Source organism: Panthera onca, chromosome E2 (genome assembly GCF_046562875.1).
Source record: "Panthera onca isolate mPanOnc1 chromosome E2, mPanOnc1 haplotype 2, whole genome shotgun sequence".
Taxonomy (NCBI): Eukaryota; Metazoa; Chordata; class Mammalia; order Carnivora; family Felidae; genus Panthera; species Panthera onca.
Window position 1 is genome coordinate 3814117 of NC_138353.1, and position 15869 is coordinate 3829985.

General features: G+C 59.7%; 1 protein-coding gene across 1 annotated transcript; it reads right to left on the bottom strand.

Annotated features, from left to right (window-relative positions):
• Positions 1 to 695: 695 nt before the first annotated feature.
• On the bottom strand, positions 696 to 15836 carry PRPF31 (pre-mRNA processing factor 31). The gene is made up of 14 exons (XM_060652529.3): positions 15730 to 15836; positions 14349 to 14533; positions 14186 to 14246; positions 11594 to 11677; positions 10901 to 10998; positions 9886 to 9992; positions 7936 to 8105; positions 5940 to 6097; positions 4572 to 4661; positions 3103 to 3230; positions 2950 to 3022; positions 2360 to 2488; positions 2166 to 2264; positions 696 to 1087 (listed from the first exon to the last, which is right to left on the bottom strand). The coding sequence occupies exons 2-14, from the start codon at positions 14523 to 14525 to the stop codon at positions 962 to 964; spliced, it is 1500 nt and encodes a 499-aa protein (XP_060508512.1). The 5' UTR covers positions 14526 to 14533; positions 15730 to 15836; the 3' UTR covers positions 696 to 961.
• Positions 15837 to 15869: the final 33 nt, after the last annotated feature.

Sequence of the window (15869 nt, forward strand, 5' to 3'; positions counted from 1 at the left end):
TAAGAGGGGCACTGCCCTCACGGGTCAGTGACCAGGCTCCGACACTCTGTGGAGCCCGGCTCCAGAGCACAGCAAACGGGCCCCCGTGTGGGGCTCTTCCTGAATTAGCTCTTGCAGGGTAGCTGCTGGGACTGCCTCTGCTGCCAGCGTTGTCCCCACCTGCCTATAGGCCACGTGCCTCTCAGCCAAAGTGAAGGAGACCTTGGCTGAGCCCCGGTTCCAAGACAGCCTGGGGGCTCCACTTGCTGAGCTGGCAGGAACTCTGACAGCACTGAGTCCCTGCCAGCAGGGAGCCTGTGTGCTTGGCCCGATCGGGGCTTGGCTCACCACTCCACACACCGGACCCTGATGGGAAGCCCAACACCGAGCAGGTCCTGGGCGTCCTTCACGTCCTCACGAGGGACCTCTGGCATGGAGGCTTGCACACCTGAGACCCCACAGCCACCCCGGCTGGCCCGTTTTCAGGGCTGGGGCTTTGGGCAGCCATATCACTTGGGAGCATCAAAACAATGGACGTTCTCCAAGTGGTCTGGAGACGGAGAGGGCTCTGCTCTTCCTGGAATCCAGGACAGGGAAGCAAAGGGCCAGGGTGGGGCCCAGACACCACCTGGATCGGGAGCCCCAGCTTTGTCCCCCAAGCCCCACAGCGGACTCCTCCAGTCGTGCAGGTGTTTGACAAATGATCACTCCCCAGGAACAGAACCTGATAATGTGCTTTTAATTGCACTTTTTCCAAAAGTATCTCCCTTTCTAGGTAAAAAAGATGAAGCATGATGAAGACTGGCTCTATCCCCCAAGATGGGGAGGCCATCTTGGTGCTCAGGGGACTGGCTCCTCCCATGCCTCCTCGGACAGTCCTGGCACAGGGCTGCTGAGGGACACTCCCAGCCCGATCCTGACCCGGGTCTCTTCAGAAGGGCAGGGCCCGTAGCTTCAGGGGCAGCCAGCTGGGTACAGTCCCTCAGGTGGACATGATGCCGCTCTTCTCGCCCTTGACCTTGAGGAACTCGGCCATGCTGGAGAAATACTTCTGGTTGGCCTCGGCCACCTTCTTCTCGGCTGCTTGCGGGTTCACAATCTCCAGGCCCTGGGCAGGCGGGGGAGGTGACGATGGGGTGGGGAGCTGGGCTGGCCGCTGACAGGTCCCCCCCCCGCCCCACCCGGCCCCAGTAAGAGGATCATGAAATGTCAGGGAGCCCTTCTCAATGGTCCTGGGGCTCCAGGTGATGAGGACAGTTTGCCAGTCACCAAACTGCCCCCGCCCCAAAGGAGGACCTGGGCATCTGAATATTTAACAGGTCCTCCAGGTGATTTTAAAAACAGTTTCAGAACAGCCAACCCGGTTTGGTTCCTGAGTAAGGAAACCGAGTCACAGAGTGAAGCGGCTCCCCTGCCGCCGTGGTGCGAATCACACCAACCCCGGTAGGGACAGGGACCCACGCTGGGGGCCCCGCAGTGGCTGGAACCTTTCCCAGTATCCTCCACACGGTAATCCTACCTCGCGGCTGAGGCCTCCCTGGGGGCCTCCAACCTGACCCCTCACCCCCTCTTCTCCGTGCACTTTCCACTTTCCGACAGGCTGTGTATCTTACCTACCTGACCTGCCACCCCATAAGGTCCACAAAGGCAAGGCTTACTGCCTGGTGTCTGTGGTTTTACCCCCGGCTCTTCCAACGGTGCAGGGGACTTAGGTGCTCAGCAGACCCTTGCTGACAGAGGAAAGCTGTTCTGTTCGATGCCGTGGGACACACCAGCCCTCTTTTGTGGGCGCGTAAGCCAAGGAAGGGACGGACGCAGTGGCTCCATCCTGTGCACTGGCCGGGCTGGGACCTCACCCTCCCAGCCAGCTATGAACCTTCTTACGAGGGCCTGCGGTTGTCCCAACCACCCAGCACCTCAGGGAGGGGCTGAGCCCGCTCGAGGTCACAGGGTCGCCCACAGCCTGAGTCTAAAGCCAGCCTGCGCTTGCTGGCAGGACCGTGTCCCTTCTGTCCCTGTTAACTTGAGCACCGGGGGGCCATGCCCTCCAGGGGCTTCACTGATGCCCCGTCCACACCAGCCCTGTGAGGAGCTCGATCGTGTGCCTGTCTCACAGGAGAAGAGGCTAAAGCCCAGGGCTGCTGGGAAAGCTGGGAGTGGAGCCGCCTGACTCTGGCGTCCAGTACCTGGAGTGGGGTGAAGGCCACACTGGAGGCTGTCCCTGACGAACGGTCGCGGATGGTGGACTTCCCTCCGTACACCACACTCTGCTTCTGCAGTGTCCGCTGTGGGGAGGTGGGGGCAGGGGACGTCTGGGCTGGCCCCGGGCTTGCCCACCGGTGCCCCCTCACCCCTGGACCCGCCCAGGCCTGGTCTGTACCTGCAGTGTCTTGGAGATCCTGGCTTTGGTGGCCTCGTTCACCTGTGTCTGCCGTACCCGCCCGCTGCCTGATTTGCCCAGATGGCCCAGGCTGAAGCCCAGGTCCTCCTGGTAGGCGTCCTCCTCGATCTGGTGGGAGGAGAAGGCATCCCGGAGTTAGACTCTCCATCAGCTAGACACCCGGCCGTTCACCTGATTCAGGTGCCTGCGGGGCCAAGATGACCCCCGAGAGGGGCCGTGTGTGCACGCACACGTGCGTGCACGGCGTTAACAACCGAAGCCGGGCTCGCAAACCAAAGGACACTCGAGCTAGTTCTTGCAGGACCAGCAGGGTGATGCTCAGAGAAGAGAGTGGCGGAGGTGAAGCCAGGGGAAGGACATGTACGGAAGGGCGGGGGGCAGGGGGGATAGGGCCGGCACAGAGTGCTGTGTAGGGGTGCATGGATGTGGGGGAGAGACTGGAGGCGGGGGTAGTGCCCCAGCAGAGAGGAGAAACGTGGCAGGGGACAGAGGGACAGCGCTTGTGACAAAGACGACCCCTGAGGCCCCGCAGTGGGAAAAGGGCAAAGTGTCCGGGTCGGGGTTCTGACCTCTCCAAAGCTCATGCGGTTGGCCTGCTTCCGGATCTCGGTCAGTCCCAGCCGCTCCTTCATCTTGCGGTACCTGGGGATGGGCACCGGGGGTCAGCTGGTGGGTGAGCCCCTTCCCTTTCCCTCCTCCTGACCCCGGGCCTCGGGACCCACCTGCGGCCGCCTCGCTTCTTGCGCTGCCCGTCCAGGGGCGCAGGCAGCGGCTTTACCTGCTTCACAGGGGGTGGCTCCTGCCACTTGTCAAACTTCCGCTCGATCTCGTCCTTCAGCTCGTAGCCCACCTGGGGAGGGCGTGAGGGTCCCATCAGGGCCTGGGGGACCCGTCCACTCTCGGGCCCAGACTCCTCACTGCACTACACACACAACTGTCTCCTCGATGGGGGTGCAGGCAGCCCCTCAAATGCAACACAGCCAACCCCAGGCCCGCGCCTCCTCCCCAGCCTTTGGCCCCAGCCTCTGCAAGTGGGGTCACCCAGGAGCCTCACCTCCGTGCTTTCTCTCCCAGCAAGCTCTTCCTTCAGAGAGACCCCAAATGCCACCCCCCTCCAGCACCTCTGCTGCAGCGAGGTCTCTGCAGGACCCACCCCGCCCCACCGCCAGGCTGGGGCCTGCGCACTGGCCGCTCCCTCCTCCTGGGTCTCTTCCCCCAGGCACTCACGGGAGCTGCTTGCTAGCTTGACCCAGGTGTACGTGCATTACACCTTCACCTCTTCAGAGAAGCCCCCCGCCCCCGACATCCTGGTTGAACAGCGTCCACCTCCCCCACCAGCCTGGCACCCTTGGACCCCTACGCAGCAGTGACACGGCGTCCCTGGACACAGCACAGATGTCCCTGGCCCCCTCGCCCTGCCCCCAACCAGAACGTGCACGCGCACACAGGGCTTTGGTCTGAGCGGCTCACTGCGGTACCCCCAGCATCTCGACCAGTGGTTGAGAGGAAGAGAGAAAGGAGGGAGATCACAACCCTGAACACTGTGCCAGGCTGGGTGTCTGGACGCCAGTGCACAAGACACAAAACACATCCCCTTTCACAGAGCGGGTCTGCTGAGGAACACAGAGGCGAACTGAATGACGGTCTGGATGGTGACAGGTCCCGGTGCAGCAGGCAAAACCGCCCCACCAGGGTGTCCACATCCTCGTCTCCGCTCCGGATGGAACTTTGTGGGTGTGATCAGGTGAGAGATGTGAAGACGGGAGACGATCTAGATGGCCAGCGTGGGCCCCACGTCATCACCGCGTCCTTAAAGGAGTCAGAGGAGGACCCGTGGAGACAGGCCTCGAGTCAGGGAGAGACAGAAGACGCCACGCTGCCAGCAGTGTGGACGGAGGAGGGCTGCGAGCCCCGGGCAGCAGGCGCCTCCAGAAGCTGGGAAAGGCAGGGGGCGGATCCTCCCCAAGAACCTCCAGAGGGAATGCTGTGCCAGCACCTGGATCTCAGCACAGCGGGACCCTCGGCGGACTTCTGACCCACAGGGCTGGACGACGACACTAACACACGACACCCCCCCCCCCCCCCCCGCACACTTAGAACAGTGCTCGTGTGTGCTGGGTCCCCTGATGGTGCCTCCCCCCAGGACACAGGACACACCACAGACCCACACAGACGCCCGCCCGTGCCTCACCTTCCCCTCTGTGCTCTCGTGGAAACTGTCCACGCGGGCTGCCAGCGTGCACTTGGCGGCCACCAGCCGGGCCGCTTTCCGTCGGAGATCCTGGAGCAGCAGGAAGGGGCAGAGTCAGTGAGAGAATTCGTTTGAGAGCCCTGAGCATTTCAGAAACCACAGGCACCAGGGCTCACCCTCTGCCCTCCAGCACTTCACCGTCCCTGCCACGCGTTACTGTGAAAACCTGTAATAACGTGTTACCGCAACAAACTATCACCATTGCTGTTTTCTTTCAGCCCACTTTTCAAAAACTTGAGCCCCTTTGCACAGACATCTATATTACTGCAGTGGAAGACTGTCACACGCTAAAAAGAAAGTGATTAAAATAGAACACATCCATCTGTGCATCAGAAAATTGTGTCCTGCGCCACGAAAGGCAGGTGGCCCATGATCTGAGATGCACCAAGATGGTACGCGTAAACCCACAGCCATGTCTCGATACATAACGATAACAAAGTTAGCAGTGGCTCGCGTGGCGAAAAGCAGCCTTGCCCTAAGAGTTCCGGCCTGGCCCTCAGCTCTGGGAGGTAGCCTTTGTTGGCCTGGGACCTTGGACAAGGCAGAGACCAACCATGTGAGACGCTCAGGGGGGTGTCTGGGTTACAGGATCTCAGTCAACCTGGAACCCAGATCAGCCACATGGGCTACCCGGTCCGGTCTACACAACTCAACCCCAGAGAAGACTCCCAACTTGGAGGCTCAGTGGGGCTTCCCTGGTGGCGATTCCCCCGCACGCTGTTACGTGTGGAGGCTGGGAGTGACATGGGCAACGGGGAGAGGAGGTCTGGAAGTGCCGTGGCTGCTACTTCTGGCTCCGACCCCACCCGCTTCCTCCCTTGGCTGCTGGGAGTCTGTCCTTTCGTGACAAACCACAATTCAAGTGCGTCAGCTCAGTGAGTCTGCACCTCCCTCTAGTGGGTTATTGAAGCTGGAGGTGGTTTGGGGACCCCTGCACCTCACAAGCTAATGCTTATGTTGCTTCTTATGTGCGAGCGTGACCTGAAGGTGTTGCATACGTAAGAGTCCTCATCACAACCCTGGGAAGCAGGTTCTATCCCCCCCATTTTACAGACAGGGAGACTGAGACACAGAGCTCACATCTCTTGCCCCGTTGTTAATCCCAAGCCCAGCACATCTGCTCCAGGGTCCTTGTTCTTACGCTCCATGTGACCCTGTCGTCCGAGCTCCTGACCACTGTTGTCAGCTGTGACCAGTGGGAACCGGGGAGCAGAGGGGCAAGTTGCTGAGGCTCACACTGCCCCCCGGACAAGGCTGCTTCTGCCACAGCAGAAGGTTCCACGGGGCCCACGTGTCAGGGCGGCTCACCGGGGGCAAAGACTGCACGATGTCGCTGTGGTAGATGTAGCCAGTGTGGGGCAGCACAGAGGTGGACGAGAAGCCGGACAGCGTCTTGCGCTGGGCCCCAAGCAGCATGATGTTGCAGGCGGGCATCTTGGAGAGGTTGGTCAGGCCCCCAGCCACCCCTGCGGCAGGAGAGAGGGAGGGAGGAGGTCAAAGGAAACACGGCACTTGTTTGGGGGCTCACTGCACACTTCGTGCCTTAACCTGAGCTTCTGGTTGAGTTCCCGAGCTGGCCCTGCTAGGGAGGGCTGATGGGTCCCGCTTCGGAGGGAGGACTCCGAGGAGGCCCAGAGAGGTGAAACCACCTGCCTGAGGGTGCACAGTGGGGAGGCGGCCCAACAGGAGCCCCCAGAGTCTACAGAGCTACACAGCCCCTGCTCTGTGTTAGAACAGCGGCCACCAGGCTGGGGACGCTCTGATGACGGGGCCTGGTGTCAGTCACCCCTGGGTTCCTGTGGGCTTGTCCCCAGGCCCAGCGCAGAGAAGCTGCAGATAAAAACGTTTACCTTTCATGGGGGACTGCTGTGTGCCAGGCTCCGCACTAGGCGTCTTTAAGGATTAGGTAAGCGATCAAGGCATGGTAACTTGCAAGTGAGCAGAGCGCCCCCCGCCCAGAAGCTGACGTCAGAGTCCCCAGAACCTTCGTGCTGCCTTATAGGACCGAAGGGACTTTGCAGACACAGTTAAGGACTTTGAGAGGGGCGGGAGGAAGGGGAGGATTCTATGAAGCACAAGGGTCCTTGTAAGCTGAAGGGAGAGGCAGAGAGTCACAGGGATGTGAGACAGGAGACTTTAAGGTGGGGAAAACCCGGAGCCAAGGGTGCAGGCAGCCTCTGGAGGCCAGGAAAGGCCCGGAAGCAGACTCCTTCCGCTCCTTCCTCCTAGAACCTCCATAAAGCAATGCAGGAGCCAGCCGACACCTTGATTTCAGCCCGGAAGTCACAGGAAAGTAGCACACCGTCAATCACCACTGGGGAAACTGAGGCACGTGAAGATGGGAGGTCAGTGAGGGGGAGGCAGGATCCACACCTGAGGTGATCTCGCCCCGAAACCACCACAGCCCCGCACACACCTGCCACTCCAGGCTGCGCTAGGAGCTGAACCGTGTCTCCCCAAATTCCTGTGTCGAAGCCCCACGCCCACGACCTCAGAATGTGGCTGTGTTTGGCGACGAGGCCACGAAAGAGGGGATTCAGGGGGAATGACATCACTGGATGGGCCCTGACCCAGCACGACCGGTGTCCCCACAAGAAGAGAGGACAACACAGATGCACAGAGGAGAGGCCAGTTGGGCAGACGGCCCCCTGCAAGCTGAGAACCCGGCCTGCCGACACGCTGCTCCCGCCTTCTGGCCTCCCAGCCTCCAGGACCCCGTGACAACGAACCTTGGTTTTTAAGGCCCCCACTGCCTGCCACCCCCGCCTGTGCTACTTTGTTATGGCAGCCGAGCAACCTAGCACACAGCTGCTCCACCCAGGTCCCCGAAGAGCCCCTCAGCTGAAGGGGCTAGGAGCCCGAGGGGGCGCCTGCTCGGAGACCGCAAGGAGTCTGAGGAGGCCCACCCTTCAGTCCCAACCCGTCACCAGGACTGCTGTCCCCATCTCACGGATGAAACCATGGTCCTGACGGCTCACACCGCCTATGCTGGGCAGCCCAGGGGTCTGTGCGGAGCCGGGAGCTGCCGGGACGTGCTGGCCGAGCAGTGCCGGGGTCCCCAGCAGCCACACCACCTCCTCCGGGCTGGTCAGGCCAGCCCTCCTCAGGGCCACCATTCTTTCTGCGGGTCTGCAGGACAAGCAGGCTGGCCGACCTCTGTGATCTCCAGGAGGGATGACAGGGAGAGAACAGGGCACTGGGGCCCTGGGCCAGATGCCCCGTTTCATACACGAGGGGTGTGGCTTCTCCACGATCACACTGTCCAAGGTTGGCCCTCTGCCCCCACTCTGCCCCAGGACCTCACCCATGATCTTTGCGGCTGTGGACGCCCCGATGATGATGGAGAGGTTGGGCGCGATGAAGGACATCCGAGACTCCACGTACTCGTAGATGCGGTGCTTGGAGGCGTTTAGCTCCAGTGCCATGTCACAGGCCTCCTCCAGCCGCTCCAGCTCCTCCTCCGACAGCTGCTGCCTGCGGTGGTTCGGGACTTAGGGACGTGGCTGGGACAGACCCGGCCCCTCCTGTGTACCCTACCTGACGGGCACGGGAGCCCTGTCCTTCTGGCTGTGTGCTCATGCGCAAACGCACGTGTGTGCACACGTGCACATGTGCACATAGCGTATATGCATGCACGCACGTGTGCACATATACACGTGTAGCCACAGCATATATGCGTGTGTGCACGTGTGTGCACATATGTCCATGCACGCAAGCATGTATAGGTGCACATGTACATGCGTAGGTATGACGTGCATGCATGCACGCACGTGCACGCGCATACACGTGTAGGCACAGCATATACACGCGCACACACATGTGTGCACATGTACACACAGCATATATGCATGCATGCACAGTGCACATATACACGTGTAGGTGCAGCATATGTATATGTGCACGCACACGCGCACATATACACATGTAGGCACAGCACATACACGTGCATGCACGCATGTGTACATATACGTGCGTGGGTACACACACGTGTGTGCACGCACACACGTGTAGGCACAACATATATGTGTGGATGCACGTGTGCGGCCTCAGGGCTACCGTAAGTGCTATTAGCCTGGAAGCGAGGGCTGCTGGGAATCCTAGGTTTTCAGTCAGCACCGCTTGTCAGCCCGGGCCGGGCCCTTGCCCACGTGCCCCTGCCGGCCCCTCCTCATCCTCCAGGCCTCAGCCTCTCCGAGCACCAAGGTTCCGGCCCTGCTGCTTCCCTCGGGCACCATCACCAGCTGCGATCCACCGAGCCTCCCGTCCACCTCTGGCGCTAGACAGCAGCCCCCCAAGGGGACCCCAACCCAGATTCTCAGCAGCGTGCCCAGCACACCCTGGCACACGGAAGGTGCCGGGCTAGTACTTGCTGAAGGAAACCACAAAGGTGGGCTGTCTTCACTGTCACTTTACAGAGGGGACCCGAGGGCAGGACGGCGAAGGGACCCGGCGGCCACAGAGCTGCGAGCCAGCAACCAAACCCGGCCATACCCCTCCCTCCCTCAGTTGCCCCGTCGCGCTTATGACGCACAGACGAGGGACCGTGGAGCCCGCCCTAGGCCCCTACAACCAAAGCCCAGTGGGCTGAGGCTCAAGGCTGCTCCCCCCAGTGGCGAGCTAAGAGCCCAGTGTTCTCCCACTAGAGACCCTGGCCCCTGCATGAGGCTGAGTCGTCACCTCCTCCAGGAAGCCACCTGCCCCAGTCTGGAGAGGTGCCCCTCCTCTTGCGCCCCAGGCCACTCGGCACCTGTCTGCACTCTGACACTCGCCCTCCAGCCTGTGACCTGCGGGTACACCTGCCTCTCCCCAGACAGGAGCTGCTTTGCTGAGTTCTCTCTGTCCTCAGAACAGTGCCTGGCGCTCGGTCAGCATTTATTCAGTCAGCAGAAGTGCAGCCCGAGGGAGGTCTCCACGCCACAGGGCTGTTCTGGAGCTAAGGACACGTCCTTCTCTTAGACACAGCACGGATGCCACAGGGGCAGGCGGACACCAAGGGCCCCAAACCAGGTCCCTGCCTTTACGGACACCTTCATCCCACCGAGGGGGAACGTGCCCGAGACAAACGCTTGTAACCCAGGCTGGCCCTCTGCCTCACCACTCAGGACCTCCAGGCCCCACACTCACTCCACACACGTGGGACAGAAATGAGCTGTCCTCCTGAGACAGACACCCGCCCACTGGGACCCTGAGATCCTCCTCTGCCATTAGATGGGCCTGCTGGGGCCCCGGTGACTCCTCGCCCCTGAGCACGCACCCCTGGGTGGTGGAGGCGGTGACGCTGACAACCATGATGGTGGCGTTGGTCAGGATCTGCTGCAGGTTCTCGTTGTTCTTGCACTTGTCCAGGCTGTTGCCCAGCTCCTGGGGGTGAGAGGGCAAGAGAGGGGAGGCCCGGAGACTCAGGGAGGCCCGAGAACCTCTCCTGCTCATGCAGCCACCCGGGTCTCTTCTGGGGACACTGGCAAAGCTGGGCTCTGTACACAGAGGACCTCCTACCAGTTCCAAGAACTTCCCTGCTGAGGGCATCAGCACCACACTGCTGATCCAGAACCAGCCACCCAGGGAGGCCCCGCCACCCGTGTCAACTCGGAGCACAAACACGACCATGCTGCTTCCCTGCGCGGACGGCCCCCTACCATCCTCCTCTCCTGGACTCACGAGGGAGCCTCCTCGCCCGTGTCCCTGCTTCCACCTGGGCCTGACCCTCCCAGGGCTTTCCTGTAAGGCCCAAAGCCTTGGAGGTCAGATGGCATCCGGCCTCACCAACTTTGTCTCCCCACCGCCGGCCGCCTCGGGGTCTTGGTGCTCATAAGTTCCCCCAGGTCTCTGCACGGCTTCCCCTGCATCAACCTTCAGATTTCCACTCAAATGCCACCTGCTCCAAGCACGGCCAGAGAAGCGCTGGCCGACACGGGGCACCCCCTCATCTCCCTCCCTGCTTCCTCGGCCTCAACCAGCTCCAGGCCCTTCTTGGGAGGCCCACCCAGGGAAGGAGTGGGCCTGGAGGTGGGCAGAGCAGCCTTGAGAACATTCCTTCCAGGCTCCACCCCTTTCTTGCTGGGAAGCCTAGAGCAGCTCCTGGCCTCAAGAGAACGGGGAGGGCAGATGAGCCCTCGGGAGCCGTGGCTCCAGGCCGCTCACCTGCTCTCTGTTCCCAGTGGCCGAAGGCTGACTGAGGGGAGTCTTTCCCCTTAGACCCGGGGGCCCAAGGGCAGGGCCTTGCCCCCCATCACTCAGTTCTTCCTGAGTCCCCACTTTGGTGCACTCACCTTGACTGTGCGGATGTAATCCAGTGCGTTGGGGACCAGGGACTCCAGTTCGGGGAATCGCTTTGAGTACTTATCCCGGATGAACTTGTGGATGATGTCTGAAGTGGACAGAGAGGCGAGGTGTCTGATGAGGGGGCAGGCGGACTCCGCTGGCTGTCCCCAACATCCACTGCCCCTCTTCCCTTAGTGACTGAAGCCCTGAATTTAGCGGGGCTCACGGCCACCCAGCAAAAACGCCGTTTCCCTGCTGCACGCAGCCACGTGAGTTAGTTCTGGTTTACGACACGTGATCTGAAGTGACATGCAATTTCCAGGTCACCCCTTAAAGAACTGTGCCCTCCTCCTCCTTCCTCTTTTGCCGGTGGGATGTGGAGGTGGGCAGTCACCTTGGACCCTGACACAGGTGGCAGATCAACAAGACAGAAAGGGCCTGACACCAGATGCCGCGACTTTAGGCCTGGGGTCCTCACCCAGACTCTCACATCACAGGAAAACACACTTCCTTCTCAAATAAGCCACTCTGCTACAGCAGCCGAACCTGGACTTGAACTAAATGAGGAGTCTGGGGGCAGGACCCTGGGGAGGCCAGTGGGGAAGGCGACCAGGATCCTGCCTCTGCCCTCCTTGGGGACTGGAGGGGGCCGTGAGGGACGCCAGGCAGGGCCATCTCTGCTCGCCCTTCAGGGCACTCACTCAGTTCGTTCTCGATCTCCACGGTCAGGTTGTTAGCGTCCACGATGACCCGGTATTCAGGGGCCGCCTCGACTGGTCCCATCACTGTGAGGGGGAAAAACAGCCTGGGGGTGTGTGTGTCTAGGCTCCCGCACCTGGGGGGAGACGGGGTGTGGCTGGAGGGGCTGGAGGAGTAAGCCTGGAGGTGGGTGTGCATGTCTGCAAACCTCCCATCTCTCCCCCTCCAGTGCGCCCTCCAGGCGTCATGACCCCATCTTGCCCTGGAACTAACCCTCGGGCGGCTCCCACACCACGAGGCCACGGGCCTAGCTCCCCAGATGGCAGTCTGAGGCTCCCAGAAGCCAAGAAGCCCTGGGAGAACAAGAACTGCGTCTGTTTCCCAGGGCTGCCCCCTCCCTGTGCCCAGAACAATGCCTGGCACACTGGTGCCACTCCGGGGTATCCGCCGGCCTCTGTACCGTCCCAGCCCCACCCTCTCATGACGCCCCAAAGGGCTGACTGCAGTGCCTGAGCACCCAGGGCTGCTTTGCTCTCCTCTGGGCCTCTGCATATGCTGTTCCCTCCCCCTGGTACATCCCTTCCTCACATCGGTTTCTGAAACGTTCCTCTCCAGGTTTCAACAACGATAACAACGACGGTGAAGGTATCATCAGCAGCAGCAGAAGCAGCAGCTGACACACACAGGACTTACCGTGTGTCTCCCACCGTCCCAAGCATCTTGCAGGCATTAACCTCTTACCCACAACCAGCCAGAGGTGTGGGCGTCAAATTAGACCAATGTTGCACAGAAAGAAATGGAGGGACATGGCCTGATGTCACAGAGCCAGCAGACGGCAGAGCTGAGATATGGCCCCAGAATCCACATTCTTAACTCTGATGGCTCAAGTGTCTCTACGTCCCTAGGACTCGGAAGGCACCCTGGAATCGTCTCTGCTCCCTCGGCACAACCTGCATATCCATTAGACACAACCGCCACCCAGTGCTGAGATGTCCCGTGCCCGCCTCCCACTCTAGATGCCCGGTGACATCAGGTCTGACTTAACCCTGAGCCTGACCCGACACGCCACTTTCACTGCTCCCCACAGCTCGTCAGATGGAGAAGCCCCCTAGCTTGGTGTTCAGAACCCTGCAGGATCTGGCACTTTCTTCTGCCGCCACGAGCACAGCAGATAAGCGAGGCTCTACACGCACAGCTCCTTCCCAGGGCACGCGGCCGCTGTTCTCCGTCTGGTGTGTGGATTCACGCTTCAAAGTCCATTTCAGGTACTGGCTCTTCCCTGGCCCCAGAGCTGGGGTCAGCCCGCCCCTCCAGCGGCTCCAGCGTCCGGAGCCCCCTCCATCCCAGCAGGTGCTGCCCACCAGCACCTGCCTGGACCTGCCTGTCAGCTCCGCCAGAGCCTGAGCTCAGAGTGGAGAGCTGGGCGGATTCCCCAGGGCACCCGGTGCCTCCAGGGGCCCGCCACTGAGTGCCTCAGGAAAACTTTAAAGAAAAGAAGCGAAGAGCGGGGAGCAGGTCTGACCACACCGCTGCTGTGCCCGACAGCGTCCCGTGGCCGCTTCAGCAGTCAGTTCCATCCCAGAGCTCCCCCTTGGCAAGAAGACCGCGAGCAAGCTCTGAGCAACCTGTCAGAGCTGAGCTGAGCGCTCGAGACACCCCAGCACTCCTGGAAGCTGGTGCTCCGATAACTGCCCGCTGCAGGGTCACTCACTACTTACCAAATGATACCAGTTTTCCACACACGATAGCAGTAATGTTCCTTCTCTTTCTTTTTAAAAAATATTTTTTTTACATTTATTTATTTTTGAAAGACAGAGAGAGACAGCACAAGTGGGGGAGGGGCAGAGAGAGAGGGAGACACAGAATCCGAGGCAGGCTCCAGGCTCTGAGCTGTCAGTACAAAGCCTGATGCAGGGCTCAAACTCACAGACCGCAAGATCATGACCGGAGCCAAAGTTGGACGCTTAACCGACTGAGCCACCCAGGCACCCCTCCTTCTTAAGTAAAGTGAAGGAAAAAAGCATGCTGCTTTAGAGAAAAATGTAAAGTAAATAATGAAACGAGTGGTTTACGGAGGTGGCAAAACCCTTAACCGGACACGTGAATCACTGACACTTGAGAAGCCTTGAGGGGAGTCCTTCTGCAGCAAGTAAGCGCTTGGCAAGAACTTAAGAAGTGTCAGCTTCATGATGCAATGTATTCTCAGGAGAGAAGGGAACCGGGTTGGGATGGAAAAGAAAAAGAAAGGGGCGCCTGGATGGCTTAGTCAGGTAAGCGTCCGGCTCTTGGTTTCGGCTCAGATCACGATCTCCCAGTTTTGTGAGATCGAGTCCCGTGTCAGGCTCTGTGCTGACAGTGTGGAGCCTGCTTGGGATTCTCTCTTTCTCTCTCTCTGTCCCTCCCCTGCTTGTGCGCTCTCTCTCAAAAGTAAATGAATAAATATTTAAAAAAAAAAAAAAAAGAAAGGAAAAGAAAAGAAAAGAAAAGAGGGCTCTCAAAAAGTCTGAGAAGGAGGCAAGCCGAACTTCCAAAGCTACAAGCAGCAGAGGAGCCAAGGGGCAGGGCAGGGGAGGGACGTGGGAGGGGGAAGTTACCTTCTGAAGCTTTGGCTTGCTTGCTGATATACTCCTCGATCTTCATCATGATCTCAGCAAACTGCTCAGGGAAGACAGGAGAGTCGGAACTCGGAACTCTTCAGGAAAAAGAGCTACGGCGCACATCACCCCTGCAGGGAGCCCCTATTTACAGCCCGCTCACCATCTTGCTGTCCCACAGCTTGGCGATGCTCTTGACCGAATCCCCGGAAAGATCCAGCTGTGTCTCCTCCTGCACATCCTCGATCGCCGGCTCCTCTTCTTCCTCCCCATAGCTTCCTCCTTCCTCCTCTTCCGCCGCTTCCTCAAGGTCAGCCAGAAGCTCATCTGCCAGAGACATGCCGAGACCTATGGGAAGGGAGAGCGAGGTCCCCCCTTCATTAACGAGAGGGGGCTTCTCCCCAAGAAGGCCCTGGTCCTTATTGGATCGACCCCACGAGCGAGCAAGCAAGCTCCATAAGGACAGGTGTTTTCATCTGCTTTGTTCTTCAGCTTCTAACTGTGTCTGGCATATAATAGGTGCTCAATAAATACCCAGTGAATCACTCCATGAACAAACCTCCCAGAACCAGGTGGTCTCCGGTCACAGCTCCCACCACCTACCCTTCTCACACTCACGTCACTGGGCAAGACACAGCACGCCCCTCATGCCACCACCTAAGACTTAAAAAAATTCACATCCTCTCTTTGAGATTGGACGTCTCCTACGATCCTTTTTTCTCCTATAACAGAGACTCCTCCCCAAAACTGTAGGGCCCCAAAAGAGTGACAGATATCCTAAAATATTGATCTCCCTAGACATCAGGGCAACCAGGTGGGGCCTAAGGTGTCTAGAGCCCCCAGGCCGGTCCCCTCTGGCCATGAGCAGCCTCCTCACGTACTCCAAGCGCTGGACAAAATTAGTATTTTCTTTGAGTCCCAGAAGGTGGAAAAGAATGGGAAACACTACTCATCAAGATACAATCCCACTGTTTTTTTTTTTTTTTTTAACGTAAAACACCTCTCCTCCTTCCCGTTCCTCCTTCCTTTCCATAAAACCACCCCCCTTCCTCATTTCCTTCCCTTCTACACTGCCGTCCCTGGAAGGAAGTATAAAAACAGAGGCTGCATGGGTAATGTGTCGAGTGAAGCACGCTGGGGGCTGGGCCCCCGGGAGCAGCGGGACTCGGACACCGGGGGCCTCACGGCCAATGTAAGCGCGCAGCCGAGGCGCAGCTGCAGACACGCCTGGCCAAGCGGCCAAACATGTTGTCAGGTGCTCTTTCTTCAACAAAAAAGATTCAGAACTTTGACGCAGAATCTCTGTTTCAAAATTTCCATGCGATCATTTAAGTGGATAATTTAAAACTATAACCCCCCGAAATCCCCGCAGCACAGGCCAAACCCAACGGATCACGGGACAGATTTGGCCCCTGAGGCGGCAGTTGGGGACAAGCCTCAGAAGTCCAGTTGCGCGTATGAGACCCTCCTGCCTCCCTGCGCACGCCGGCCCCCGGCCCCAGGAATCAGGGCTCCCGCCCTCCCCGCGTCCACAGCGCACACACCTCTTCCCAGCCGGCAAGACGGTTTCTAGGCGAGTCGCTTCCCGACAGCGGTTGACGCTCACCGATGACGTCTCAGCTTCGCGCCATCGTCGCGGCAAAGCTGCGCTCTGATTGGCTCCCGCCCTGGGCTGCCTTTGGAA

Bases quoted from the DNA above. Each gene is read 5' to 3' on its own strand.
- PRPF31 (XM_060652529.3), bottom strand. From the start codon at position 14,525: ATGTCTCTGGCAGATGAGCTTCTGGCTGACCTTGAGGAAGCGGCGGAA. The intron at 14,247-14,348 runs GTGAGCGGGCTG...TTCCCTGAGCAG, and splicing joins AGCTGTGGGACAGCAAGATG to TTTGCTGAGATCATGATGAA. The intron at 11,678-14,185 runs GTAACTTCCCCC...TCCCCCTCACAG, and splicing joins GCAAGCCAAAGCTTCAGAAG to TGATGGGACCAGTCGAGGCG.